Raw genomic sequence first — 17,271 nt, 5'->3', positions numbered from 1 at the left:
CTTTTATTGGGAGTGGTATGTGTAGATGTATGCCGCATACATGCATAGTTCATCAATCAATGTCAGAAAGGCTATAGTCATACAAAAACAGGTATTATCTGTAGATAACAATTGAAGGAACACAGAGACGTGTCATAGGTCAGGGTCTGTTAGCCAGAAGGTCTTTAAGACATATTTCATGAGATGAGGGGTTTTCTCCTTATTCCTTGAACTTAAACATTTGGTTTATATCTACAGAGCCGCACAAAGCAAAGCAGAGCAATCTTCAAAGGATACAATGTATTTGTCCGGCCTGATTCCCACAGGAACCCTTGGCGTTGGAGTTGGAGGCAGGTCTTGTCTGCCTCCTGCGTTACCGGTTTTCCTACCGGTTTTCCAGGGAGACTTACTAGCCCCTTTGAGAGTCTGCTCTCGAGGGGCTGCAGTCTCCAAGACCACACAGAGTGTCCCCAGCAGTTTACAATAAACACTGTCGGTTATTGTGAGCCTTTCTTAATTTCCAGAGCCCTGGAAAAGTTGATTTTGATGGTTTTGCCAGTGTTCCCAAGAGTACTTTTGTAGAGGGGTGGACTATAGTTCTGAAAGTGCTACCTCTGTAGTTTTTTGAATAAAGAAAAAGCTTATTTCACTTCATTAATACAGTTTAACTTGTTAGGTGAACTTTATTTAAACATCTTTTTAAATTTAAGAAGAAACAGCATTTATGTTTTAAAAACAAAGGAACTTAGGTTTCTAAACGTTTTGAGTTTTGATGGTCATGATGCCCTCTTGATGGAGAATTTCTTAATGTGACCATTTGGGAAATGCGTGTTCTCTGTGGGTAGTGGCCTTGGCCCTTTTGATCCCCCCCTTTTTTGGCACAACAGTGAACGTTTCAGTACATATTTGTGGAATGAATTAAGTTCTAGTGAACAGCAGAGAAATGAAACAAGCATTATTTTGTACCTTAATGTCATTTTTTTGTTCTTAATCATGTTTTTGTACAGGGTGAATTTGAACTTGAAAAGAAAGCTGCTTTGCATGAAACAAAGGAGAGACACAGACTGGAGTGTGAGCAGGCACAGTCTCTTCACCAGAAGGAGACGGAGTCCCTTTCTCTGCAGCTGCAGGAGAAGAACAAGCAAATTCTGCAGGTGCGTAGAGGTGCTTTTGCTTCTTACTTTCTGTGTATGTGGTAAAAACATACATAACATGAAAATTTCCATTTTAACCATTTTTAAATGTACAGTTAAGGGGCAGTAATCACATTAACACTGTTGTGCAGCCATCACCACTGTCCATTTCCATAATTTTACCATCTTCCCAAACTGAAACTCTGTCCCTATGAAACACTCCCTGTTCTCCTCCCCAGTCCGTGGCACTTAACCATCTGCTTCCTGTCTGTACGAATTTGAGATGTGACATCATACAGTATGTGTCCTTTCGTGACTAGCTCGTTTCACTGAGGATGTCCTGAGGGTTCATCCACGTTGTAGCCAGTGTCAGAATGTCCTTCTTTTCTGAGGCTGAGTATTCCTTTGGGTTCATGTTCATGTAAGAACTGTTCAAACCTGTAGAGAGCTTTTGCTTTACTTCTAACTTATGTTTTTATTCTCACCCAAGGACATATTTTGATCGCTGAGAGATAGAGACAGAGGGAAACATCAATGTGAGAAACATCAATTGGTTGCCTTCTCTTACACACCCCAACTGGGGATTGAACCCACAACCTGGGTATGTGCCCTGACTGGAAATCAAACCCATGACCTTTTGGTCTATGGAATGATGCTCCAACCAGCTGAGCCACACTGGCCAGGGCCGTAGAGAATTTTAAAAGAAATCTTTTGAGCCAGCTGATGGCATGCCAGAAGTAAGCTCTCAAATACTCCAGAGAATAACTGTGTGCAGTTCTTTTATGCATTTGGAATTAAGGAGGGAATCTGAGGTAGATTACATGAAGGTGGAAGAAGACAAGGTGGGGGTTAGATCACAGTATAGTTAACAAGATCATGTCTCCCTGGAGGTTGGGGAGATGTAAAAATAACTTTAAATTTTAAAGCTTAATATAATGATTACTCTTCTTTAATTTCTCTGGTCATTTTTGTTAAGATGTTTATTTGCCCTTCGCTTCCTCTTGGTTGTATGTTAGGATCTCCCACCTAACATGTGCTTTCGGCAAAGGAAGGGAGTAGGACAGGCCAAGGAGAGTCTGCTGTCCCATGGGCTCTCTGAGTAGAACTAGCCACTGGTGTTCTGTGTGCCCCGGCACCAGCCATGGGTGTAGCTGACCTGAAAGTCATGGGGCTCAGTGCAGTGAGGCCCTAGGGGTCCGCCTTCCACTGACCAGCGTTCACTGTCCACACTTCAGCAGCTCGGTCCATAGCCCAGCCTTGGATGGTCTAGACATGCAGGTTCCTGTGCTGGTAGCATTTGATGGACATGGTTCATCTTCTGGATCTCTTCATTCTTGGGTCATTTTTTGCCATCTTGAAACTTACAATTCTCTGTTTATTTCATCTTTAATTTTGCAGCTACTATGTGTCCGTCTGACATAACTAGTGGTTTATAGAATCCTGGTTCTATTTTCATTTCCCTGCAAGCATTGAAACTGTGTTTAGTTTGCAGTTCTTCCCTGCAGTAAATTGGCTTCAAAGTTACACACTTCTTCCTGAGGCTTGTGTTTTCTGTTTGTATTTTCTAACATTACTTATGGATCCTGCACTGATGTTTTCTTGTTCGTTTTCTTCACTCCACAAAGAAGAGACATCGATGGCAGTGTGGCGCTGTCCCTGTACTGCTTCTCCACCTGCTGTGGCTCCTTTTGACCCATCCTGGCCGGGGACATGGCATGTCAGCTTATTGGTTCCTTGTAGCTGTGGGTTGTCTGGTTGTCCTCCAGAGAGGTGGGACTGGGGTGCGGGTGGCCCCACTGGGCATGTGCATGGTCTGTTGCATCCTCTGTTCTTTCATGCTCCGTGGGGAGGATACCTGTGTTCTCATCAATCAACTGGACCAAAACTGAGAAGCTGCCACTGTTGGAGATGAGCTCAGGGACTCAGGTTGCTGTGTTGCTGGAAGACATGTATTCTTTAAGCTTCTCGGATGATCCGGGAGCACATGGTAACTGGTGCCGCCAACCCACCCAACCCACTGAGACACTGCAGTCACTGACTTTTTGTTTTTAGGAGAAATTTGTAAGAGGGATCTTCACTTGTTTGGCAACTGATTTTTATTCTGAGTGACCAGAAAAGAGATTTTGTTTTGAGTTATTAATTTGTGAGAATAATTTCTGATGAATTGTCCCCTTTCTTCTCCTCAGGGCTGGCAGGCTGGAAGGGCTATGTATTCTGTTTCTTTAGGCAGAGAATAATGGAGCAAAGACTGTATTAATAATTTTCACCCTTAATCACTACCGTGTTTGTCTTTTGTCATATTTTTATTAAGTTGGATGATGAAAGTTATGAAACCTCTTTATAGAAGTTACTTTTAACTAAATTATTTTTTTAAGATTTTATCTATTTATTTTTAGAGGGGAAAGGAAGAAGAGAGGGAGAGAAATATCAATGTATGGTTGCCTCTTGGGGGTCCCCTGCTGGGAACCGGGAACTGGCCTGCAACCCAGGCATGTGCCCTGACTGGGAATTGAACCGCGATCGTGTGGTTCTCAGGCCTGTGCTCAATCCACTGAGCTACACCAGCCAGGGCTAACTAAATTATTTTAACTAAAGCTTTAACAATTTTTCCTCAACAGCTGGAAGACCAGATTTTATCCTTAGGTCGTGAGTTAGAAGAGTGCCGTTCGGAACTGGAGACATTACAGCAGAGGCGGGACAGGGAGAACCAGGAAGGCACGAACCTCATCTCCATGCTTAAGTCCGACGTGGACCTGTCTCACAGCGAGAGGTCAGCACCCTCCTCTGCCACCAACCCCCGAGCACACATTGGTGTCTGGGGAAGGGGACCCTTGGCTGCATGACTTACCATTTAAGAAGATTTTACCCCTGGCTGGTGTGGCTTAGTGGATTGAATACCGGCCTGCAAACCAAAGGGTCACCGGTTTGGTTCCCAGTCAGGGCACATGCCTGGGTTGTGGGCCGGGTCCCTGGTAGGGGGTGTGGGAGAGGCATCCACACGTTGATGTTTCTCTCCCTCTCTTTCTCCGTCCCTTCCCCTCTAAAAATAAATAAAATATTTAAAAAGTAAATAAAAATGAAAAGATTTTAAACATTAAGGTAAGTACCAAGTAATGTCCAGACCTGCACACCCACCATTTTGGAATTAAGTGGGGAATGTGCGGAAGATCACATAGAAAAAAAGCTTCATATTTTTGCCTATAAAATTTGGTGTTATGATGCAGACACCTTAGCAATCTGCAGAACTTTCCCCCGTATTTCGTCTCAGTTTTAGTTATGCTTGTCCTGTATATTAGTCTGAAGTGCTTCTGGAACTGCTCAGTTGTTTATTTGCATCTGATGTCAGGAAATTCATTTTTGTCTGAGCAGCTACTCAGTGTCCCACTTGTGGGCAGGCCTTTTCCTGGGCCCTTTCATCTAAGCTGTGCCCAATGACTCATCTCTGCCCAGGGTGTTCTCCGGTTGTCTTGTACTGACCTCAAGGGTAAAGAGACATCAGGCAGGATGGGCTAGCCTGGCTTATTCCTGAGCTTGAAGTATGGGATCCATGTCTTTCTCGCTAAACAGGTCCCTACCAGGTCTCATTTCATTCTTTTGAAAGCATCATAATTCTCTGTGAAGGTGTGCATGCTTTTCTAGCACTTGTTTATAGCACTGTGGTTTGCTGTGGACTCCTCAGTTACCCTGAGCCACGACTGCAAGTGGAGTGCAGCAGGCTCTGTGGCCAGCAGCTCTGCATGTGGGAAGGACACAGCAGAGGGCAAATGATCTGCAGGTGTTTGGATGTCTATCCAGCCATGCAAGCAGCAGCTGTAGGTGCCCAGACACCCACAGGGATTTGGCGTTTTGGGGGATCATCATAGGAACAGGGGTTGGCATGGTCTGGACAGGGTGCGAGGAGGAGGTGGGGCTGGCTTTGAGGGAACCTTTTGGCATTTTTCTCTCAGAGCAGAGCCAAAACTTGCCCTCCCTGACCCACCATCTTTGTGGTCGTTCTATTACCTTTCCCTGAACCTTAACCTCAGGGCCCTGGGTAGCAGCCAGGGAGCTGTTAGGCTGCCTACCCCCCAAGGTTTTTGTGCTTCATTCAGTCTGCCCACTGTCCTCTGGTCTCTCCTCACACTGCCTGCTTGTGTCCCTCACTGGGAGTGTTAGCTCTGGGAGGTGCGGCTCTCTGCCTGTTTTGCTCAGTGCTGTCTCCCATGCTGGGAGCACTACCTGTGTGGGGCCCTTGGTTGGGAGTGTGCATGTGAACAGGTAGGAGTGGCCGAGTCCTGTCCTGCCCTCTTCGGTCCTCCATAGCTACAGGCAAACTGTACATGAGCTACAGCAGTTTGCCTTTAGCTATATCCCAGGAGGAGTCACGACAACAGACCAGGTGGATGGGCTGGTCTGGAAGGGTACGGCTTGGAGACAGGGTGCGGGCTGAGTCCTGGCCCTGTGAAGAATAAACCTCACTGACCTCCGTAGTATGTGTGACCCCAGGGAGAGGCACAGGAGAGCCACCGTGCACCTTGGCTGTGTGTCAGGTGTGAATAGATATTCATGAAAGTCAGGGCCCTGAGGGTCAGGGAGGCTGTGCCGTGGAGACGGGTGGGGTTTGTGCATCGGAGAGGAGAGCAACTGTGGGGATGGTTCTACATAAAGCCCTTGCCCTGTGCTGGTTGGCTGGAAGTCACCGACCAGCTGAAAGTCACCTCCCACTGTACTTCCCCTCCCAGGACAGCTCTCCAGGAGACCCTGCGGAGGCTGCTGGGCCTGTTTGGAGAGACAGTGAAGGCTGCCATCATCCTGAAGAGCCGGATCAGTGAGCGAGTGGGGCTCTGCCTGGAGGATGAGAGTCTGCCCAACGCGAGGCTGGGGAGCCAGTCCCCATCTGCAGGTGAGCACTGGATGGGCCATGTGCAGCCCCTAGATCTGGGTGCCACAAACCCCCTGGGCTGTTCCTCCCTCCTGCTAGCACTGGCGAGCCGACTTCTTACTGAAATGGGTCGCTGTCCCTATCAACGTGGGCATGTTTATTCCTGATGCCTATGTCAGGTCACTACGCACGTTTCGTTGTGGTTCAGGCCTCTGTGTTTGCTCTCTGTAGTGCCAGCACTGGATGAGATGTGGCCTGGGCCTGACGTGGCCCTGACAGAGCTGGATAAAACTTTGACTGAATGCACGGAGGTGTCTTCCATGGCTGAGATCAGCAGCCACATCCGTGAAAGTTTTTTCATGAGCCCAGAAAGTACACTGGAGTGTGAGCAGCCCATCAGGAGCATGTACCGGAGCCTTGGCCTGGCAGTGGACAGCCTCCTGGAGATGGCCCTGGACTCCTCCAAGCAGGTGAAACATGGCCCACTCTGCATCAGCCTTGCCACCCGTTCTTTGCTCTGTGGCCTCATTCTGGTCCCTGTACTAATGTTCTGCCTCAGAGGACAGTGGGTGAATGAATAAGTAGGTTGGATAGATTGGTGGACCTTCTTCATTAGTGTTTCTGATTCTCACCAGCCCCATAGGGTGTAGATGAATGCTTTGATTCTCTAGGTGGACCTGGCCTCTTTCTGTTCTTTCCTGCACCTGCTGTTTGGGGTCAGAAACTGTTAATTCTGCTGCTCAGGCCCCTCTTTTCCACCCCCTAGTGGAAGGGTCACTGTCTTCCTCCAAGGGTCACCTTGAGAAGTCTTTTCTGAACCAACATTTTTGAGGTGTAGTGGGCTTGCTGTGAATGAAAAATAAAACCTCAGCATCCTTAACTTAGATGATGTAAAATTTAGCCCATTTCTACTTTTCTTTTTCTTTCATTTTTTAAAAAAATCCTCTCTGAAGGATATGTTGATTGATTTTAAAGAGAGGAAGTGGAGGAGAAAGAGAGAAGCATTGATGTGAGAAACATCAATCAGTTGCCACTTGTACATGCCCCGACCGAGTGTCAGACCCGCAACCTTTTTGGTGTACGGGACGATGCTGCAACCAACTGAGCCACCCTGCCAGGGCTCTGCTTTTCATTATGTACTATTTTATTTCCACATTCAAAGATTGTCACTGAAAAAAGGAATTATTTTGGTTAACCCTTTTAGGACATTTTAGATAATAGGAGATACATTACATAGGAATGAGTGAGAGCAGTGAAGAGATTCTTTTTTCCCCAGAGTTTGCCCAATTAAAAAATAAACACTCTAATGTGAAACTTTGCTGTTCACATCTCGGAAACAGAGTGATGTTCCTTCCTCAGGGCGGGTGGGCAGAGCATCAGTGTCAAGACCTGACCTCTCCTTCTCATGCCCCGCTGCTGCCTGTTCCTCTTTCACCTCCCACCTTCTTTCAAAGCCTGGACAGGTTTCGGCAGCAACCAACAAATCAGGTGCTTTTGCTTGTGTCCCCTACCCCACAAATGTCATTACATGGAAACAGACGCCCTTCTGTGGGCATCTGGCATCTGCAGGTGTCACCAGGCTGTGGTCCTGGCCTGATGTTCATGGGCCCACACTTGATTTTCCTGTGTCCTGCTCCTTAGAAGTTCACCACGTCAAGTGCGTTCCACAAGGAGGTTGACCATCCCACCAGCATGGGGAAAGTGGGGCATGTGGGAGGGAAAGCAGGACAGGTTTGAGGGAGGTGAGTGGAGCAGAGTGTGTGGGAGGTGGGCCAGGCAGTGGCAGGAGGGGAGTGCGAGGCCTGCTCAGGTCAGGTTCAGTGATGGGGCTGCCTGGTGGCTGTTTGGCAGGGCCAAATGTCCTGAGAGGACAGACGCTGTGACAGGCAGCCTTGGGTACTGTTTTCAAGATAAAACCAACAGGTTTTCTTAGTGGCTGAGTTTCATCAAGTACATGGTATGGCCCAGGATAGGTGCTGAGTTGTCTGTCTGGACAGCTAAGAGTAGTCATGAATTCAGAGACAAAGTAGGGCTCCGCAGCCTGTAGATGGCCTGAGATCCTCAGAATAGACATGCCGACTAGAAGAGCTGGCAAGGGACGGAAGATTGGGGCCCGTGGCTGAGGCAAGAAGTGGGGACATCCATCCAGAGAGGCCGGGATGCTTCATGGGGACTAGTCAGGGAGATGGAACGCATCAGGTTTCCTACTCATTCTGGTGACTGGCCCCAGAGTCAGCTCTCGCGGTGACTGCTTCCCACCCTTGTGGCCCTTCCCATCGTCTCTAACTGTGCATCCGGTGGCTCATCCCTGCCCAGGTACCAGGCTCTCAGTGGTCGTGTGCCCTTAACAGTGTTGCCATGCAGAGACATGCGTATCCACGGTTCATAAGTGCATGATTCTGGTTGGTTCTATATGCACAAAATTGTTCATTGTTGAAAATTTGTTGAATGAGCAATTTTCTTTAGTAATTGACGTAACAGTGAACATGGAAACTGTTGTTTCTTGTGGAATGTTGATGATTTCACCAGAATTCTAAGTAAATAGAATTCAATTGGGATTAATGTAAGCTTTGATTATTTTTAATATGCAGTTCCAACTTTCAAATTTTCAGCTGGAGGAAGCACGCCAAATTCATGCTCGTTTTGAGAAAGAATTTAGCTGTAAGAATGAGGAGATGGCCCAGGTCGTTAGAAAACACCAGGAGTTACTGGAACGCCTGGAGGAGGAGAACTCGGCCAAGACGCAGCTGACTCTGGAGCTACACAAGGCAGAAGGTGAGTAGCTGGTGGGCCAGTGAGGACAGACTGGATCCAGGCACTGCCTTGCTAAGAGGAGGTGTTAGCACAGTTTTGTTTTGTTTTTTATTTAAAGATGTTATTTATTTATTTTTAGAGAGGGGAAGGGAGGGAGAAAGAGAGGGAGAGAAGCATCAATGTGTGGTTGCCTCTCACATGCCCCCTACTGCGACCCATCCTGCAACCCAGGCATGTGCCCAGACTGGGAATCGAATCAGCAACCTTTTGATTTGCAGACCAGCACTCATCCAATGAGTCACACCAGCCAGGGTAACACAGAATTTTTTTTAAACAAGTGGTATGGGGCATTAGTGACTTTCCTCGGTGGAATGATTGCCTCTGGGAGGAACTGGGGTAGCTTTGGGGATACTCAGGGTGGCAGCAGACAGGTTTGTAGGCCATCCTGTCCCCTGGTACTTACCTTCTGCTTTTGGGGGGGCAACAATCAAAGCATTTCATGGCATGGTGAGATGTGTCCCATCACAGGTGATGGGCAGTGAGTGTCCCCCACAGTCACCACTATGACTGCTTCTGACTCCTGAGACTCTGGAGTCTGGCATATACAGTGGCCATGTGTGCCAGGCACTTGGCATGAGTGTGTGTGTGTAAATGGGTGCTCCCAGGTGCATTGCCTGTCTGGCAGCTCCCACACATGCTTGGGAATTCGGGGTAGCCCTGTGCTATTTAGCTAAGAACCAGACACAGGTGTAACCACTCAGCTCTGATGCTGGTGCCAAGGCTGCTCTTGTCTGCCCAGCTGCTTCGTTCACTCCTCCAGTGGGGCTTCAGCAGTCACGTCTCTCCTGCCTCCTCAGGCATCATCGAGGGATTCAAGGTGGAGAAGGCCAGCCTGCAGGAGGCACTGGGCCAGAAGGAGATGTCCGAGCAGGGCCTCGTGGTCGAGCTGGAGAGCCTGAAGCAGCAGCTTCATCGGGTGACTCGGCAGCAGGAAGAGCTAAAGGAGGAGAATTCTGTCCTGTGGCACCAAAAGGAAGTGGCAGCTGCAGAAGCAGAAGAGAGAGAAGCTGGTAAGAAAAGTCGACTGCAGGGCCAGAGGGTGGACCATGGGCAGCAGCCCAGCTACCTTTTGTGGAAGCTAAGCTTGACGTCTCTATATGATGGAGAGGAAAGACTGCAGCACTTTCCAGAGGGAACCTTTGTGAGTCTGTGTCTGTGTCTGTGTGTGTGGCTTTGAGAGGGGTGTGAGGTCAGATCAGCATTCACCTGTCCTCCTGGTTCCCCATCTCTGAGGTCAGAGTAACCTCTGGCAGACAGGTCACTGAAAATGTCACCAGTTTGCTCAAGCTAAACAGCCAAGGCCTTGAAAAAAATGAGGGCAACTTACAAACTTTAATTTTAAAAAAGTTCCTAATGTTAACTTTACTAGGAAAACATAGTTTAATGAAAGGTATTTTTAGATTTGTAAATACTTAAAAGCATTCAAGCCCTGGCTGGTGTAGGTCAGTGGATTGAGCACGGGCCTGCAAGCCAGAGTCTAGGTTTGATTCCCAGTCAGGGCACATGCCTGGGTTGCAGGCCAGTTCCCAGCAGGGGGCGCATGAGAGGCAACCATACATTGATGTTTCTCTAACCTCTCTCCTTCCCTTCCCCTTTAAAAAGATAAATAAAATCTTTTTAAAAAGCGAAACTTTGGAAAAAATAGTAAAACATAAAAAGCATAAAATGTTGAGTTTNAACATAGTTTAATGAAAGGTATTTTTAGATTTGTAAATACTTAAAAGCATTCAAGCCCTGGCTGGTGTAGGTCAGTGGATTGAGCACGGGCCTGCAAGCCAGAGTCTAGGTTTGATTCCCAGTCAGGGCACATGCCTGGGTTGCAGGCCAGTTCCCAGCAGGGGGCGCATGAGAGGCAACCATACATTGATGTTTCTCTCCCTCTCTCCTTCCCTTCCCCTTTAAAAAGATAAATAAAATCTTTTTAAAAAGCGAAACTTTGAAAAAATAGTAAAACATAAAAAGCATAAAATGTTGCGTTTGTAGTAGCAGGTTTGTAACGAACGGTCCTGTGTGAGCTCAGCTTTCCCATGCTGACTTCAAGTGGGTATGGTCCTGTCTGTCCCAGTGCCTGCCCACCTGCCGCCATCGGATTTCCCGCACCCCCTTCACTGAGGGTGTGGCCACTTGCAAGTCAGGTGAACAGAGTTCCCTGCCTCCCCTGTCCCCAAAGTCTCTGCCTTCACCATGGATACAGCTCTGTGCCTGTGCTCCGAGCCTCAGTCATTTGCTGGCCACTGTCACCCATTCCAAAACTCACTTTCTCCCACCAGATTATTTCTTTTTAAAAGATTTTGCTCAATCAGTAACCACCTTTTGACTTCACTCACCATTTCTACATTTTCCTTGGCTTTGAGCACATCTCTGCTGTTTGTTGCCTTCCCGGTTCTGCAAACCCCGTTGGTGGGTGCTCGGCTCATTGATGGGCACGTGGATCCGACAGGCCTGCCACTTCCTGAGGCAGGTGGAGTTTGTAGGCAGTTCTTGGTTTCCATTCCTGAGCAGTACTTCAAACTATATGTGTAATCCTTTCTAGACTCATCATTTTGCTCAGCTTTGTTTTGTTTATATAGAGCACATTTCCTTTGTCCCTTTTTCATTTTTTGATGTAAATTTTGGTATTAAAAATTAATCTAGCTTTCTTGTTTTTCCTTGTATGTCAGTTTTTACTCCTTTATTTTTTATTTTTCCTTATACTTCTGATTGTCTCTTATGGATATTATGTAACAACTTTATAAAAGGCTCAGCTCTGGGTGTCTTTTTTGCTCTGTTCAGCCAGGTAATGTCACTGTGCTCATGGCCATTCAGGTCTCTTCCCTCGTTTTCTGTTTCCCATGCTTCCTGGGGGTGCTCTGACACCCCCATCCTCCACGCACACATGCGGACACACACGACTCATACTGTGTGCCCGGTGTTCCTTCTGTACCAGCATTCCACGCCCTGAGCCCCCCCCCCCCCCCCCCCCATAGCGCTGGNCACCGGCGCCCCCCCCCCCCCGGCCCCCATAGCGCTGGAACCTGTCCTGTCTCGATTGCTCATCTCTGTGCCACCCCCAGCCATGCACCGTTGGGCAAGGCTCTGTCCACATTTGTGTGTATGTTTGTGTGCACATGTGTGTAAGTTGAGGGCTGTTTTTTCCTTAATAGTGTCAAAGAAAACTTTTAGATCTCTAGTACCTGAGATTTACCTTATTTTACCCTCATCCTTAAGTGAAGTTATAGCTAAAAAGATATAATTCTGGATTTGATTTATTTTTTTTAAATGTGAGGGTATAACCCAATCTTTCCTTGAATTTAGTATTACTGCTAAGGTGTCTTTACTTTTTTTTTTTTTTGTAAAAATATTTTTATCTATTTTTAGAGCGAGGGAGAGGGAGGGAGAAAGGGAAAGAAACATCAGTATTCGAGAGAAGCATTGATCCTTTGCCTCTCGCGTGACCCCCAAATGGGGACCCAGCCTGCAACCCAGACACGTGCCCTGACAGGGAAAGGAACCAGTGACCCTTTGGTTCTCAGGATAGCACTCAGTCCACTGAGCCACACCAGCTGGGGCTTATCTTGTTTCTTTGTAGATGTTTTTAGAAATGTCTGTTTGCTCTGATGTTCTTACATGTCACTAGGGTAGATTTTTTGTACTTTTTCTGTTCTAAGGTCTGTTATTTTTTGTTAAATCTGGGGATTTGTTTCTTCAGACTTTTTTTTTCTATTCTCATCCTTTTCTGTCCCTCTGGAACTTTTTATAGGCCGTACTTCACAGTGGGACAGACCTTCCTTTGGGGGGGGGCGGCTAGGTGGCTGTCCCACACCCTGTCCAGTCCAGACCCATGCTTACCAGTGAGCACTGGTATCTCTAGCCTATTCTCCTCATCCTGAGGGTTGGGATACAGAGGTATGGGACCAAATGAGTGCCGCACAGCCCTGGGCCATGGCACAGCTTCGTCCTAGCTGCCCAAGACCTGAGTGGCTCTGCCCCCACTGGGTCTGGACCCTGTAGGCCCTGGTCCAGCCCTTCTGTGGCATTGTCTCTTGTTCACACCTGGCTGGGCTTCTCTCTGGCTTTTCCTAAGGCTGTGATCTCCCTGCAGAGAGGCCTGTGTGCCTGCAGTACCTCAGCACAAGTGGGAGGTGGCCAGGGAGGGACTGGTTGTGGAACCCTCTCCTGCACCCAGAGCAGTCTCTTTCACTTTGGTTTGTTATCAGGAAATTCTCGTGCTTTCTTTGGGATCCTCTGGGCTTGCTTTCATTTTCACATCTTAACCCCGAGTTAATGTCTCACTTGCTCTCTGTCCCTTACCCTCACTGTACCACATAGCTGTGTACCCCAGTTAGGGAGTCAGCATGTGCCGTCACACTGAAGGTGCCATTCACCCTGTGCAAGCTGTTTGACAAACTGCTAGCCAGCTGAACACCTGCTCCCCCTCACCACCAGCGCCCCCAGGTGCAGTCTGGGGGCCCTTGGTCCTCAGTCTGCTTTGGGGCCTCATGAACACTGGTCAGATTTCCAAGAGTTTTGGGAGCTCGTGGCATCTCATGGGGAAATTCAGCTCTGCCTCGTCTGTTTGTGTGGTGTGTTTTGGGGCAATGCCAGGCGTCCTGTGTGTTTTTCTTTGTCTCTTTTAAAAGCCTTTGGGGGCCAGGACCTGCTATGACACATGGGCAGACAGTTCTGTCTCAGTCCATTCAGCTGTTGTGACAAAACACAGGCTGGGTGGCTCAACAGTAACAGACTTTTATTGTCTCAGTTCTAGAGGCTGGGGTCCAAGGCCAGGGTGCTGGCACAGTTTCCTTTTTGGTGAGGAGCCTCTTTCTGGATTGCAAACAGCTATTGCACCATATCCACATATGCAGAGGAGCGAGGACACTGTCAGGGTGTCTTCTAGACAGGCACTAACCCCAGCTCGGGGCTCCACCTTCATCAGCTATCTCCTCCTAAAGGCCCTGCCTCCTGACACCATCACATTGGGGGTCAGGGTTTAAAGTATGGAGACACATATTCAGACCTGTAAGCAGTGGTGGTTTGGAAATGTACAAGTTTTATGGGCTGTCCAGAGCCAGAGACATTCTTTGCTGCTGTCATTTCCCCTCTCTGGTTTCTGACTGGCACATTCTAGGTGGCACATTCTCCTGTCTCATCTCTGAAAGTACTGTGTGTTCGTTTATAGGTGTTCCTGTTACTATAGCACATAAGGACTCAGGTTCGTGGAAACCAACGAGTGATTTCTGTGCGATACTCTTTGTGTTTCCAGCAGACTTGACAAATGTTTTGCTAAAGAGAAGTACTCCAGAGCTTTTTCAGCAAACTATTAAACAAAATGATGACTTTCATTTTCAACATTCAAGTGTGGAAATGGGCATGCTTTTTTCTGGTGATGCCTATGGCAGTTGCTGAACTACAGTGTGTGCTGTTGTGCAGGGCTCGGGGGTCTACCGTGGCTTGGCTTGGGGCATGGCGGGCCCAGTGGAGCTCCAGTGCCAGTCAGCTTCGTGGGCAGCCTTCAGCACGGCCTTGGCAGCAACACGAACACCTCCCCTCTGTCCGCTCGCATGTAGGCCATGTGTGCTGGCAGCTGGCATCTTTTCTACGGCGCCGGGCCCTGAAGGTTGTATTGTATGAGTAGATGACTGGGCATCACTGACTGTCACAGAGGTGACGCATGAGTCTCATTTTGTGTTTCCAAGGGCTATGGATGACATTGATCTAACTGCATGTTTAAGGCTAATTTACTGTAATTGCTGACTTACTAGCATGAAAATTTGTTGAGAATGTTGTTAGTGGGGACAGTAGTTTGTCATAAAACGTTGACAGATTTTTTGTAAACCAGAGTAGTTAAGCTTTGAAAGTTGGTAAAATGTAAATAAAGACTTGGGGTTTTAATATTTTGGAGGATTTGGGATGCTTTGGACGCTGCCTGATTTACAGCTTCCCCTTGGACTACAGCCTCAGCCATTGCCCTGGGAATGGAAATTCGCTTTTGATTCACTTAGGGTTTCACATCTTTCCTCCAAGATCCTACCCTGGCCCTGGGCACATAGTGAGCGCTTTACTGCCAGTGGCTCAGCAGGGCTTGTGTTCCCTCAGACAGAGGTTTTAAGTTACATTTCATTTTCTTTATTGGGCATTATATGAGAAGGTGTAATTCATAGAAAGGTATGTGATATTGTCATTTGGGAATAATACCAAGATGGATTCTTCTTAGGCTTAACTTTTTTTTTTTTTACTTTAGCCAATTTTTATTTAAAAGTTACAATTTTAAAAATTTATTTATTTTTGCAAAAGTGCTTGAGTTTATTTTCAGTGGATATTTCACTACATTGTGACGGTGTTAGGACATAGGCTTGATATCAAACAGGACACTGGCCCATGCTGGTTTGCAGGTGTATGTTCCCTCATCTTGAGGTGACCATGTGACCTGAGTTGTGTCCTGGTCCTGTAGGAAGAAGGGAAATGAAGGGCAGATCCATGCTACATGTGGGTGGGTGGGGGCATGGGATCTGGAAGATTTGGGGACCTTGTGCTCCAGGCCCCAACTAGGACTGGGTCCCAGGCCCAGGGAGGCTGGCCACAGTGTTGAGTGGGGCGTGCACCATGTGGGTATCCCTAGTAGTCAGCACATGCTCGGTGTCTCTGGTGCAGCACAGGACCCTGACCCAAGCTATCGGGCTCCCCTTCCATTCTCTTTTCCTCTGTAGCGCTTCAGAGGGAAGTGGAAGCTGCCACCACAGAGCGGCTGGAGACCAAGCAGCAGTGTGAAAAGGACCGTGAGTCTTTGCTTGCCCAGGTGAAGCTCCTGGAGGCTGAGCTGGAAGAGCAGGTCTCGAACCATCGAGCATGCGCCTTGCAGGCTGAGGAGCTCAGTGCCCTGCGGCAGCAGATGGTGTCCCTGGATAAGCACTTGCGCAGCCAGCGGCAGTTCATGGACGTAAGTGCTCTCTATGTTCTGTTGGCCTCCCTGGAAGTCATCTTTATAGCCCAGACCTTTGCCAGGTCATTAAATAAGCTTCTGTGACCCAATGGAGAGGGCTAATATGCAGTAGACTTTCATGTGACCCTGTCTCTTGGTGGACAGTTCAGATTTTGTCAACATTTGTGATGTGTGATTCTGAGAGAACAGCCCCTGGTCTCATGGCCACACTCCTTCCTGTGGTCTGGACAGGAGTCTCCCACAGTCCAAGTTGTAGGTCCTGTGTGCCTGGTACTGCCTTGGGCCTGCACCGTCCGCCCTTTCTGTCTTTTCTTCCTTTCAAGAAGCCTCCCTCAGATGTCATGGGAAGATCCTCCTCCTCAGTCAGCTCTACTTCATGCATGTAGTGACTATACATGGGATGTAGAGTACTGGGCAGTGGCCATGCATGTGAAATGGAAGCCCTGGCTGTAGCGTCAGATTAGGCATGTCCCCTGTCCATCTCATGCCTTTCAGTGGTTGGTCTCCTTTAGAGGGAAGTGGGTGTGACTGGGAAGCGACATCACAGTAAACAACCCACACAATCTGCCTCTCGTGACAGGAGCAGGCCGTGGAGAGGGAGCACGAGCGGGAGGAGTTCCAGCAGGAGATCCAGAGGCTGGAGGAGCAGCTCCGCCGGGCAGCCCAGCTGCAGTCCCGGGGGCCCCGAGACAGTGAAGTAAGTCAGCCTGATGGGTGCCACACTTGTGGGGTAGCGGCTCTTTGCACTGTTTTGAAGCCTTATCTGTAAAAATATTTTTGCCTTCCATGTACGTGGCAATGACAGCAGGCACAGCTGGATGAGGAGGTATGTGTTCTCTCTCTGTGCCCCGTCCACCTGCATGGCTGGTGCGCTTGAGCACAGTGGGCTGGGGTGGCGCACCTGCTCCTGTGTCCTGCTTTTTCTCGCTTCCTTCTGCTTGGGCTGGACCCGTCTCCTCCTGTCCAAGGTAGCTGTAGTCGATTTGCTAATTCTTTTTTAAAATTAAAGCTTATTTTGAGATAACTTGTTTCAGTAGCAGTTGTGAGGAATAAGACACACAGTTCCTGTGTATCCTTCTCCTAGTTTCCCCAGTAGTGATATCCTGCAGAAGCCAGTCCAAGGTCACAGCCAGGACATTGACACGCAGACAGAGCCCCATGGGGCCCTCAGCCCCATCCTCATAGTAGTTTGTTATTTCCTCGTGGTTACACAAATGGATCGCAGTGGGCAGCCTTTGGGGGTTGCTTCCCACTGGCCTAGAGATTCTCTGGAGATTCATCGGGGTTGCTGTATCAGTGCTTCATTCTGCTTTTTATTGATAAGCAGCCATCTGTTTCTCACGCACATCTATTTGAAGCCCTGGCCGAATGGCTCAGTTGGTTGGGGTGTTGTTCCATACACTAAAAGGTTGTGGATTTGACTCCTGGTCAGGGCACATACCTGGGTTGTGAGTTTGATCCCCAGTTGGGGCGTGTACGGGAGGCAAACAATTGATGTTTCTGGCTCTCTCTGTCTCTCACCCCCCCATCTCTGAAACCAATAAACATATCTTTAGGTGAGAATT

General features: G+C 48.2%; 1 protein-coding gene across 7 annotated transcripts in view; it reads left to right on the top strand.

The window, feature by feature from the left end:
* The window catches only part of PCNT (pericentrin), a 121,048-nt gene that overhangs the window by 55,531 nt on the left and 48,246 nt on the right, over nt 1-17,271 (top strand). For 6 of the 7 annotated variants that reach the window (XM_037065155.1, XM_037065156.1, XM_037065151.1 and 3 more), the window contains 9 exons: nt 987-1,133; nt 3,731-3,882; nt 5,834-5,994; nt 6,205-6,443; nt 8,586-8,748; nt 9,585-9,797; nt 15,474-15,703; nt 16,287-16,403; nt 16,512-16,532. In XM_037065155.1, the coding sequence (XP_036921050.1) occupies nt 987-1,133; nt 3,731-3,882; nt 5,834-5,994; nt 6,205-6,443; nt 8,586-8,748; nt 9,585-9,797; nt 15,474-15,703; nt 16,287-16,403; nt 16,512-16,532 (1,443 nt within the window). The remainder of the gene's footprint in view (nt 1-986; nt 1,134-3,730; nt 3,883-5,833; nt 5,995-6,204; nt 6,444-8,585; nt 8,749-9,584; nt 9,798-15,473; nt 15,704-16,286; nt 16,404-16,511; nt 16,533-17,271) is intronic. The other variant, XM_037065153.1, reaches the window with a different exon arrangement.

The sequence above is a fragment of the Sturnira hondurensis genome, unplaced genomic scaffold, assembly GCF_014824575.4.
Source record: "Sturnira hondurensis isolate 20B ecotype Veracruz unplaced genomic scaffold, ASM1482457v3 Scaffold0015596, whole genome shotgun sequence".
Classification (NCBI taxonomy): domain Eukaryota; kingdom Metazoa; phylum Chordata; class Mammalia; order Chiroptera; family Phyllostomidae; genus Sturnira; species Sturnira hondurensis.
Note: the sequence above shows the minus strand (reverse complement) of the source record. Positions and strands in the feature narration are given on the sequence as shown.